The sequence below is a fragment of the Siphateles boraxobius genome, unplaced genomic scaffold (genome assembly GCF_051911475.1).
Source record: "Siphateles boraxobius isolate OS27281-9 unplaced genomic scaffold, OSU_SipBor_1 53, whole genome shotgun sequence".
Taxonomy (NCBI): domain Eukaryota; kingdom Metazoa; phylum Chordata; class Actinopteri; order Cypriniformes; family Leuciscidae; genus Siphateles; species Siphateles boraxobius.
In genome coordinates, this window is record NW_027509175.1 from 258124 (window position 1) to 270481 (window position 12358).

Here is a 12358-nt window from a genome sequence, read left to right on the forward strand (position 1 = left end):
GCTGCACCCTAGTTTATGTTCTACCAGCTATCAGAGAAAATACACTCTCCACCCCTAGCTCCCCACAGCTACAAAATTCAGCTCAGCTACAAAATACCACTAACGAAGCAGATGGCTGCATTCCAGAACTCACTTGTGCACAAACATGGTGGTCAAGAACTCTTGGAGCATTAATACCATCTTATGGTGTCATGCAAGCCCTTGATCAAGTCAGAAGCTTATCAAATTCTGTACAGAAATTGGCCAATGATACGGCTTTGGCCCTTGGTAACATCACGGGCACTCTCACTTCGCAAAAGATAATGATCTTACAGAATAGAGTGGCCTTGGATTACAACGAGCCTGCACCATCATCAGTCCTGCACCGGGTTAATGGATCCAGAAGAGAACTTGAACAAAATCTAACAAGACATTCTTGATCTTTCAGCAAAATTACACCAGATGACTGAAGTTAATTTTTCATGGTTCGGAAACTTGATTGGGAAACCCTGGCTGTGGATAAAGGAAATAGCAATTATGTTGTTGTTTGTTCTACTGGCGTACTATCTATGCATCCACAGTATTAAGTGTTTCATTCAACATATGAACCACGCCTCTCACAAGAAAATCTCAGTTCCTACCAGAAAAGACTATTACCCGTAGGGACGTCACAGACCCTAAAATTGCATGTTTGTTTCTGTGTAAGCATGCAATTGCAGAAAAGCAAAAACAGAACATGCGTTATGTGCCTGTAACGCTCACAAGTTACAAGAATGAACGTTTAAGTGTTTAAATTTGTATTTTGTGAGAGTTATTTAGAACTCTCAAAGGGGGAAATGTAGGATTACAAATTGTATTTAAATGTTTAATTTAGATTTCCAATACAATAGTATTTTATATTGAGAAAGTTTATAAATGATGAGACCAGGAAATCTCTGCAAACGGTAGGGGTTCCCAGCTGGATATTCCTGACTGTCCCATCTCAGTACGAGAAGTCCATGCGTTTCCTGTTCTCGTGTCTCACCGGGTGAAACTCATGCTGAGCAAGTTTGAACACCTGCTATTTTATTACTGAGACCGTTTGTCTTGTAGTTCTTGTCTCAGTACGAGAAGTCCTGCACCGTCCTTTTCTCGTGTCTCATCCTGAGCAGGTTCCAAAACCTGTATACCTCATTTACATTTGCTTTGTTTCAGAGAAGTCTCCACCTATATGCAGTGTTCGAACTATACCGTGTCCTTCGGGGGAGCCCAATTTTTTTCCAACGGGAGGGGGGGGGGGGGATTATTCACCCTATTATACTTTATGGATACAAATTGATAAGTCAAACAGCCATCCCCAAATAGTCTATAGCTACATAGGCTGTCTTTGACTTGACCAAGGGTTAAATTATTCGTCAGGCTACAGAAGAATACCATAATTCATCCATTCAATTAGGCCTAATGGTGTGTTCACACCGAATGCGAATAGAGCGCTGTCATGCATGCATGAATGAATGATATTTTTGCCATTTTAGACATAATTCTCCACAATGATCACATTACACAAAACTGAAATTGAACGTCAAAATAAAACATTGTCAATATTTTTTGAGACCCCCAAAATTTCATGAATCACGTTTTCAGGGGAGCCCCTGAACTTTCTACACTTAAGAAGAAGAAGGTTTACAACACAGTCACAACTAATGTCAAATACCATTGGCTCTCATGTCTCTCATTACTGATAATGACACAGCAAGTTTGATTGTGCGTGAATGAGATTTGAGATGAGATGTAACTGATGCAGTGACAGATCTTTTCTTCCTGGATTGAAACAGATTCTTCACCCTCACACAAAATTTGTTATCGCTTAGATTCTTGTTGAAATTGGATTATTATTGACTGGGTTTTGCCTGCGAAAATTCACCAAACAACAGTAAATGTGACCATCCTTAAGAAAGGGGTGGGGTTTAAGTGGATTAAAGGATTTTTGGAGGAGTCTTGGCATAGGTCACCAGAAGATCAAGTTATGACATTTTGATTAAAAATTACGATGTTCCAAAAAAAAAAAAAAAAGCACAGTTCTTCACAATTCGATCAATATAACATGTATAGATCACTTTTGTAGATTACTTTATTGTAATTTTTGGAGCTTGTCAGCCCTTACGAAAAATACATTTATTCAGGTGTGCTATTAGTATACTTCTTTTAACCTAAAAATATGAAAGTATACTTTCAGTCTACTTTTTTGTACTTCTAAGAAATATACTTAAAATTGCACTTAAGTATTATGTTATGTTCACTTAAAGAAAACTTACAAGTATAGTTGCTGTTTAAAAGCTGTTTAGTAGTTACTAGTAGTACTTCAAAGTGTACTTTCATAAACTAAAAAATGTGCTACAAGTATTGAAATATTAAACTACTAGTATACTTCACTTGTATTACAGATGCAGTACAAATGAGAAACGTAGTTGTGAACTTGTACACTTAAAGTTTAATGCTGTTACACTTATAGTACATTTAGTATACTTTATATATACTAAAATAGTATTGAAATAGTACACAAGTTTAATACAAGTACATTGTAGACTACAAAAATATTAGCATACTTGCATAAAGTATATTTAAAAATATACTTGATAGTTACTTAAGCATACTTAATAAAATTAACTTGAAGTATACTTATTTTTCGCAAGGGAGGCCATGCTCTAATTGTATAGAAGAAAACAGTGTAAATATTCTTCAAAACATCTATGGAAGACTTCCATAAAAAAGGTAGAACAACGGTATGAGTAAATAATGACAGATCCTCCCCTCCCCCCTCCATTATTTTTATTTTTAGGGGATCTATTCCTATACCCTGCAGATCTTTCAGGGAAAGCGCTTATTTCAGGCATAAGCTATATTTGGGAAGCATTATGGGTAAGATGCTCAAAAAATCTGCCTCTTTTGCATTATGTGGTTTGTATTTGGTTGCCCGATGAGAATGATTCAGCTCTAAACCAGTAATTTTCTGGGACATGATGATAAAATGAAAGAATTCTGGTCTCTAGTATACTAATGTTGTATACAGACACGTGGGTCTGGCTGTGTTTATTTAATGCGCACTTAGAGCTAACATCTGTGAATAATGTTACAAAAGTAGGCAGAAATTCCAGCTCTCTGTTGTGGTTTGCATGGCCATAATTGAGACCAAACTCACATCTCTCTCTCTCTCTCTCTCTCTCTCTCTCTCTCTCTCTCTCTCTCTCTCTCTCTCTCTCTCTCTCTCTCTCTCTCTCTCTCTCTCTCTCTCTCTCTCTCTCTCTCTCAGACTGCAGTTTGCTGTGGTGGCATGACATCACATTCACTCTTGCACAGAACATAAATTAAAGACAGGTTTGTGGCAAGGAAAATACTTAAGCTACAGAACCAAAACTCTTCTTTCTTTCTTTCTTTCTTTCTTTCTTTCTTTCTTTCTTTCTTTCTTTCTTTCTTTCTTTCTTTCTTTCTTTGCATGTGTGGGACAGCATATAGAAAACAATACAGTTGTTTATGGACTCTTATCTCTGTGTGGCAGATGGACATCTCCTTTTGCATCGTTGTCTGTTAAAATGAAATACAACAAACTTCTATTGACTTGCTAAATATCTTTCACACATTAATTTCCCTCACATTTTCCTGCCATTAATTTCTCCCATCATCTTTTCGCATTTCTTGTCTATGTGTACTGTTGTGGTATTGGCAAATGTGTGTGTAAGCGATATTGAACTTAATGTGTGATATTGATTGTGTAGAGTGGTTGTCTGGTTTGAGTTTTAAGTAGAAAAGGTCAAAGAACAACAGGCGTAAAATTTGAGATGGATGTGTGTGCTAAAAACAGCAAAGTGGTGTATTTGTCATGGTACTAATTTTTAAAGTGTGGTGAAAATAAAGGTTACCTTGAGACTCTGGGGGTGATGCTGGTGGAGAAATTTTAGTGGAAAGTGTGCAAAGTTACAGTGTTTTAGGCTTGACTTAAAAAAGATTGTGTGGGTGTGATGTGACAGAGTCACAGAGAGTGTAGGCTTACATATAAATTTCCTTAGATGAGGACCTCATTGTAGATTTAAAAACAAATGACTAATACAATACCCACATTGCCATTCATACAGAAATGAGGCGTTACTTTTTTTAAATGGTATTTAAGGGTACACTGCACCATCAGTTTTGTACATCAAGCTCTTCTAGTGTTCATTCTTGATCCGCAGCAAGACAGCTTGGCTGCATCCAAATATGCATACTTTCCTATAGCGGGAGAAAAACAGTAGCCTATGTAAAAGAGTATATTCTGAATATTATAGGTCACAGGACAATGACAACATGACGAATGTGTCCAGATTACAATTATACTACACACATTAAAGGTGCTCGAAGCGATGTCACACGTTTTTTTTAGGCCAAAACATTTTTTGTTTTGAACATCTCCTCACTATCCACTAGCTGCTTGTCCCCTGAACACACTGTAAAAAAATGCGGTCTCTGCAGAGCAGACCCCCCAAACAAACTGGGCTAACCCGCACCACGCTCCACCCACTGGCTCTGTAGTGAGCAGCCTCTCCAGTAAATGCCCATGGCTCCGCCCATGAGTTGACCTGCTCCGTAGAATAAGGTTTGCCAAATTGGGGTTTGTGAGTTGATGAAAAGCTAAAAATGAAATGGTGAAAATTTGAAATTAAAATATATATTTAAATATATATATTAGAAATATTTTATTTGTTTACCTGCATGTAATTTGTAATTTGACCATGAACCGACATAGTAGAATCGTGCAGATGCAAATGTGTTTTTAAATTCTGGAAATATTAACTTAAAATCTCAAAGAATACTTCAAATAAATAGACAAATCTGGAGTTAGGCTGACAAAATAGTTTGTGAATTCCTCTCCAAAAAGAATAATAATCTCATGTAAGACAACTTACGCCATACTATTTATATTTTTCAAAAGTGGTTTTAATTTAGTTATTTATAAAACGTTTTAATTAGAAAAATAATATAGAGTGCACCTTTAAGGCTATTGATTCTCCGTAACATCTTTAGAAAGACTCCAAATGTAATTTTCTGAATTCATCATCACACATAATGATTTTATCATGCCAATGAATTAGTAATGTCAATAAGGTTAATTAAATTGACATTTGGCTGACAGATGTTACCTTGAATGTTTTTCCTTTCTGTTGATGTAGCCTACGCTACGTAGGTCATTGAAAAGTGCCATGTGAGGTTTTACCACACAGATTACGCGTTTGACTCTTCAGTGAGAGTGAGAGTGAGAGAGCGAGCGAGCGCGCGAGAGAGAGGTGTGTATTTTCCTTTCCCGTCCGTACTCAGTCAGTCTCAGTCAACACATCGCCTCCGTGATCTTCGCCAGCAGCTTTCGCGTGCTCCGTTACCAAGACAATCACGGATCACGAGGCTCGTCGTTCCTTCCCCGCGTCTCCCATTACCGGAGTCTCGGGCATGTCGAATCCCAGGAAAGACTTTGACGTGAAACAGATCCTGCGCATCCGCTGGCGATGGTTCGGCCACCCTGTATCTCCTCCTTCTCCCGGTAACCAGCCTTCGGGAGATCTCTTCAGCAGTAGCAGCAGCAGCGGTGGTAGCAACCGGGGGACCTCATCCGTGGGTGATCAGCCCTCCCTCGGCGGCTGCAATAGCCCCAACGCCGCTGCTGGTGCCAGCTCGAGTAACGGCAACTCTTCCTCCAACATCAACAACAATCGAAAGTTTGCGGATTCTGGTCCAAACAGTGGGAACTCAGCGGCGGCAGTGGTGGTTAATGCCTCCGCGTGTCCTCGGTCCATGAGCCAGCAGGAGTGCCGGAGCTCCGCGCCGGCGCCTTGGGTCTTCCCGGCTCACTCGCGCTCCAGCGACAGCCTGGAGCCGCTCCAGCAACTGCCATTACAGCAGCAGCAGAAGCCGCAGAAGCAGCAGTCCACGCGTGTATCAGACGCCCCTGGCCCCGGAGACGAGGAGAACAATAATAACGTGGAGTCTGACTCCAGCTCGTGCAGGTATGGGAAGTATAACTGGTGTGGTTCCAGTCGAGCACAGCAGGGCGCTTGTACCGAACTGGTACCACTTCACAACAGATGCATCGCCAGCTGTTCTCTATTAAGATTAAACTGTTACCACGAGCCCTTTTTGTTTCCTCACACTTTCTCTGTATGATGAATAGATGTGGTATATTCAAATAATTACCTGGATGTCAAAACATTTTACAGACAGTAAAATGTGCTTGCATTTATTTTTCCTTAAATATGAAATCTTTGGAATTTTCTTTTATTGCGTCCTTTTTGTGTAAAGTGTATTTGTGGAATTTATTTATATTAGGCTGTCTTGTGTCAATTGTGCTGAATACCATAGTTGGTGTTGGTGAAAAGAAAATACATTCACACCTTAATGTCATGATGATGTTCAGTACAATGCAAAGTATTTAATTCAGATAACTGGGCAGTTGATATGAAATATTTTTTGGGGAATCTGCAGTGAAATAATAATTTAGAAATGATTATGACTTCGTATTAACTGAGACATTGCAATGAATATTTGTATTTATAAAAATAAACTTGTCACACCGCATAAACATTTAAAATGAGCTAGTGAAGGCAAAAAGGATGATTAGAATTGGTGAAAAAATAAATCTTGACCAGTTATGAGAAGAACCGCACCCACCTCTTGTTTAGGAGGTTGAATAACAACAGCAGTCATATACTGTATTTAATACATTTTGGCAAATGTCTTATCGAAAGTGTTCTCCATGGCTGTTATGATTGTTGGGTGTGGTGTTACTTCACCTAACAATGCCAATTTTGTCGTCATTTAGCCATCTCACCATTGTGTTGTTCCAAACCTATAAGACTTTGGTTCCTCTGCAAATCAAAAAATATTATTTTTGAAGAATGTTTTGATGTATCTTTTTCATGCAATGACAATGAATAAGTGACTGATGTCAAATCTCAAAAAGGATATTAAAGTACCATAAAGGTATAACTGTTATGTGATATTCCAGGCCTTGAGAAGCCATACAGTCATTTTGTGAGATTATGAAGTTGCAATTCACTGCTAATCTTCTGACCAGTGAGTTATTAACATCTACGAGCAGATTGAGTCAGTGAGCTAAAGTCACTCAGTCACTTCGAATCGTGAATGAATCATTTAGGACTGTTGCCCAAAAGTATCGTAAGCCTAGATCATTGAAATCAATGGCACCAATATGCTTACAGTGCTTTTGGGAAATGCAGCCCTGGGCTGCGATTCTGAAAATTGTAAGATTAATTAGATTGTAGAACCATTGCCACCAATGGTCTCTTTACCAAAGTTGTCAGGTCTTTGCAACAAAAGTAGCCCAATGGCCAGTCAAAGTAGCAAAAAATATAGCCCAATGCGATTTTCTCCATTGGGCGGCCAAATTCTCCTCTGAATTTGTACGTCTGGGGGATGTTTTGGGGGTGTTGGAGCGCCAAAATATACATAGGGGGAAAATAACCCAACAAGCAACAACTTAAAAGTAGCCCAATTTTGTGGGAAAACTGCAGATTTGGCATCACTGGCCTCTATGATTAACTTAGTTCACAATGATTTATAGGAATGCAGCCCAGAGCTGTTTTGTGAATTAAATCAACCAATTCATTGTAAAGATTAAACTATAACTATAACTATAACTATATTTTCACTAATTAGACATCCATATCTCTTATGATTACTTCATACAAGAGTAGACTAGGGCGGATGTCAAGTTTGTCAGGATCTGTATCTCACACAATCACTACTGTATGGTCACAGAAGACTTGGAATACAATGCATGACTTGTTGGTCCACTATTATATTTGATAATGTTTTGCATCCATTATGAAGCTTGACATCTACAAGAATCAGTCATCATCATATTTTGTTTTATTTCATGAAAAATATATTTTCTTCATTTTCATCCACAGAAAAAAATAAGCCTTGGAACAACACGAGGTTTCACAAATAATGACAGAATTTTTATTGTTTGGTGAACTATCAATGTGAGAGAAAGAGATTTTAAATTTATACTCCTTTTGTCACTTGAAAAGCTGTTATCTCACTTTTGATGCATTAGCTCACTTGCGTGTAAAAATTCGGGAGCAAATATGATGTAACATCCACTAAACACTTTGTTTAAGTTAGGAAGTGATGTGTACATAAATTGGGCTTAATGTTCCCTCACAGATCCTTAGTGTGATGAACAGCTGTGAATATTTTATGCGAGAGTTCAAAAAATGAAAACAGACTTCAGTTCTACAGTATGTTAGGCGTTACTATGCTTTATGGGATTGCAGAATCTTACTGTACATGCTTTGTATGTACAAGGGTGTCTGTCTTCCTGATCTGATACCCATTCTTGGGTTTGACGAATTCACTCTGTGGTAGTCTCTTATTAATGATCTATAAATATGTGCCATTAGCTTTGTTCCTTGTTAGGTACCAGCCTGATTGAGCGGGTATGTTTACTAGGTTTTTTTTTTATGAGAGAGCAAAGGATGTGGGTTTGTCAGTGTGGTATAGCTCTGAAAGGCACTTAGTCACTCATCACCTTGGAGACGGTAGATTGAACCTATTGCTGCTGCTCCTTACAGTTCATACCAGGAAGAGATAACCGCACAAACACACACGTAAGAGACTGAATCTGAACTGTGAGAACTGCCTCTCACTACCTTGATATTTACCTCAAATGACAGATGCATACAGATGCACACAATTACATGCACCATCCTAATGCAATTATAATAAGATTTAGGCAATATTGTGATTGAATTTTACCTTATGTAAAAACAATATTTCGAGCAATTTGATGGGATTAAGCTTATAATCGATTGAAAAATCTATCATAATCCAACATGAATTCCCCGTTGCTCCAGGCTGGTTTATGCTGGTTAGAGCTGGTATAGTGCGGGCACTGGTCTAGTTGGTGGACCAGCATAGTCATGCTGTTCTAAAGCAAAATTGAACTGGTAGCCGGTCCACCACTCCTGTTTCTGGTGACCAGCAAACCAGCAATCAGCATCCCATGCTAGTCCCAGCATAGAGAAAAAAAAGCCTTATTCTGGTGACCAGTAGTGCTGGATTAATCTGTGTAAAATATATGAAACAGATTCGTAAACATGGCGGTAAAGAATGCATCAAATTTTTGGGTTACTAAAGAAACTGAGCTTATGTTGACAGTGTTGCGTGACATGAATATAATGCAACGTTGGTCAAAAACATTGAAATGAAGACATGTAGGCGTGTCACCGAAAAAGGCTAAAAAAAGTTTTGCCAATAAAAATGTGTTTTGAATTTGACATAAATAGACTAAAAAAATGGCCAGTAACACAGTATGTGAGTTCATCACTTGTGCAGTGGGGTATGTTAATAATGGCGGTAAAAATAACCATAATTCTTAGTGAATAATGAAAATGTATTGTGAACAGGAGAGGTTTGCTTGTGTCATGTAAACATTTTAAGTCGAAAATGATCACATTATTGGTGCACATGTAAACGTAGTCTGTGAATTTTTTCCTTATTTTTTTCCCCATCCTCCAAATGTACTTTACTGAAAATGGCCCTCATCATAACGTTCACAAACCACATATGCACATGCCTTTGACTGCCACATCTTTGTTTCTTTCAAACACAAGGTTTGTTATATTAGAAGCACAAATAAGTAGTGACTATTTGGGAATTCAATTATGACTCCAGCTGTTTATGAAATACAGGAAAGTGAGAGAGTGATAGAGAGAGAGAGAGGAAGATGAAGAAAACAGTCTAGCCGACTGAAAACTGAAATTATGATCTTGAGATAGTGAGGCAAAGCATCTGATATCCGTTGAGCATTCAAACCAGAGCTCCCCCTTTCTCTTTGCCCCCTGCTCACACTTCCATTTATGTGTGGACATGCGTAGATTTTACTCTACAGTCAACTAGAGAAATGGAGAGTGTGGGAGGAATCCTTTATTTTTTACATTTAAATTCTAAATTTTTGGTCTTGCAAAAAAAAAAAAAAGCCCGCAGGGTCGACATCGGAAGTGCGTGGCTGAGCTCACAAACCCCTGAGAGGGCAGAGCTGCGTGTTCCTGGCCCAGGCAGAGAGCGCAGATCACATGGCGGTCTCTGGCTTGTCGCTTCCCCGACGGCGGCGGCTTCTCTCTAGATCCAGCGATGCGGAGAGCTTCGCTGAAGAGATGAAACATCAGAGAATACAGCCTACGAGCCCTGCTTATATAGGCTAAGCCACGCCCCTTCTGGCGGGCTTTGACACTGTGAAAAGGCACGAGCGCCCTTCATTGGACGTGACGTTACGTCGGGCTCAGTGGTAGGCTGCTGCAGTTCCCGCAGGGCAGCCTATGAGCACGCTAGACAGCCTGCTCTAGGTCTGCTAGCTGCTGCACTGCGTTGACAATGGATACAAAAATTAAGGATAATTTTTTGGCTTCAATATCTCGAGAAGATGAATCTTTCCCGTAGCGTAAGCTAACTTACGCAATACGAGAGAACCTCTTCTAGAGAGAACCGATGTTACGTTAGGTAACCGATACGTTCTCTGATGAAAAATTTAGAACATGAAAAACAATCAAATGTTATGTCAGGGGCAATCAAACAGATTCCTTTAACTCAAATGGGTAGTCCTGGACTCCTTATTCCTCCGTCAATTCGAACCCTGAAAACAGTGTTTTATTTAAAAAGTTTCTTGTGAGAGCTATAAAAGAGTGTGTGAGAGCTATAAAAGAGTTTATGGATAATTTCAAGTGAACTAGAGCAGAATCTCCCCAAAAGGATTTATACAAATTATTTTTTATATCTGCTCTATCAGGCAGGTTAAAACACGTTTCTTGTTTGCTGGTTTGGAAGTGTTGAATTGATATTTTGGACTGCTTGTCTTTAATTTCCCACATGACACCATTTTCCCCTTTCAGTTCCATTTCCTCCTCCTCTTTCCTGTTCCTCTTTTTTCACCCTTTTCATGGCTTTATATGTGTATGATCCGTAATCCCAGCTCAAATCCATTCCGAAATGACAGCAGATATCAATGAAGCTCATTATAGCTTGGAAACCACCTCACTTCTCTTTACCCTCTACTGAAGTGATCAGACATGAATACGCATATTTTAACTTTTCATTTTGAAGGACTGAATGTCAGATCTTTTGACAGCATGAAGTTTAAAAAATAGAGCAGAATACTCTAATAATAGGAGATGGAGAGAGAGAGAGAGCATTATGCTTGTAGTCGAATGGAAACTAACAATAGCATTGACTGAAAAAAATGAGTGATTAGGGAAAAGAGCCAAAGGGCGAGAGAGAGAGTGAACCGATTCACACACCAATCGGTTCACTAAAATGAAATGTCCAAATGTCCAAAAAACCAATGAAAATTGCCTGCAGGGCGTAGTTTCCTCTGAACTGTTTTGGAGAAAATAATCACGCCGTCCAATGCTAAATAAGAGGGAGTAAATTTTAGAAATGCTTGTTTAATTATTACTTTAGTTTTTAGCTTGTGCTGCATGTTCTAACAATGTGATATAAAAACAGCAGTGTAGCGTTTTCACACTTTTATTTGTTTGGAAAGAGCTTATTACTGATACAGTCATGCTGTAGAATGTAGCTATAGTGTCACTACTTTCAGTTACTGTTACACCCCAATGTTTGACAGAAAGAACAGAGGAGGAAGACAGGAAATAATGAGAATGTTCTGTGAAAAGGGAGTAAGAAAAAGAGTGCAAATATGAATGGACGAGTGTCCACTGGGCATGTTCAGGAACTGGCAGGTGTTTATCTGGCTTTTTGAGATAACTTGCTGCTTCTCTCCTGTGTGTTTGCGCTCATGCAGGGGTGTGTGTGATGTTTACTTAGGTAGGTCGTGTTTGGAGGATTGTTAGTTTGCCTGTGTGTTTGCTGTGAGTGGATTTGTGTATGTGTTTTATGTTGCCTCTAGTCTCTGTTTTCATTTGAGACTAAATAAAATTGTTGCATTGAAGAGCCAGAGGGTGAAAACCTGCTACCCATAACTTACTAAAACACTTAAGAGAGAGAATCTCTGCAGTTCGTCTAGGCATCTGCACTCTTCTTCCTGTCTGCTTCTCTTACTTTCAAAATCCCTGTCTTAAAGGAACAGTTAACCCAAACATAAAAATTCAAACCCACATGGCTTGCTTACTTCTGTGAATAAGGGATTTTAAAGAATACTGTTACTGCTCTCATCTAGTGTTGTAGAACTTGAGACCGGTCTTGAAAATGAGTCTAGGACCCTATTTACATGGTTTTTGTTAGGGATGTGAAACCGATGTGAAAATTTTGGCCGATATCGATAATTCTTTATACTTGAAAGCCTGTTATATAAAACTGATATATTGGCCGATAAATCTAAATCCAAGTTTTTATATAA

General features: G+C 38.8%; 1 protein-coding gene across 2 annotated transcripts in view; it reads left to right on the forward strand.

Annotated features, from left to right (window-relative positions):
• Window positions 1–12358, forward strand: part of klhl5 (kelch-like family member 5) — an 86053-nt gene that overhangs the window by 24727 nt on the left and 48968 nt on the right. Inside the window, exon 1 of one of the 2 annotated variants that reach the window (XM_077204999.1) lies at window positions 5222–5987. The exons of the other annotated variant lie outside the window; for it this stretch is intronic. Coding sequence (XP_077061114.1) covers window positions 5434–5987 — 554 coding nt within the window. The 5' untranslated portion in view covers window positions 5222–5433. Of the gene's footprint in view, window positions 1–5221; window positions 5988–12358 lie in introns of those variants that run through there. 2 annotated transcript variants of the gene reach the window in all.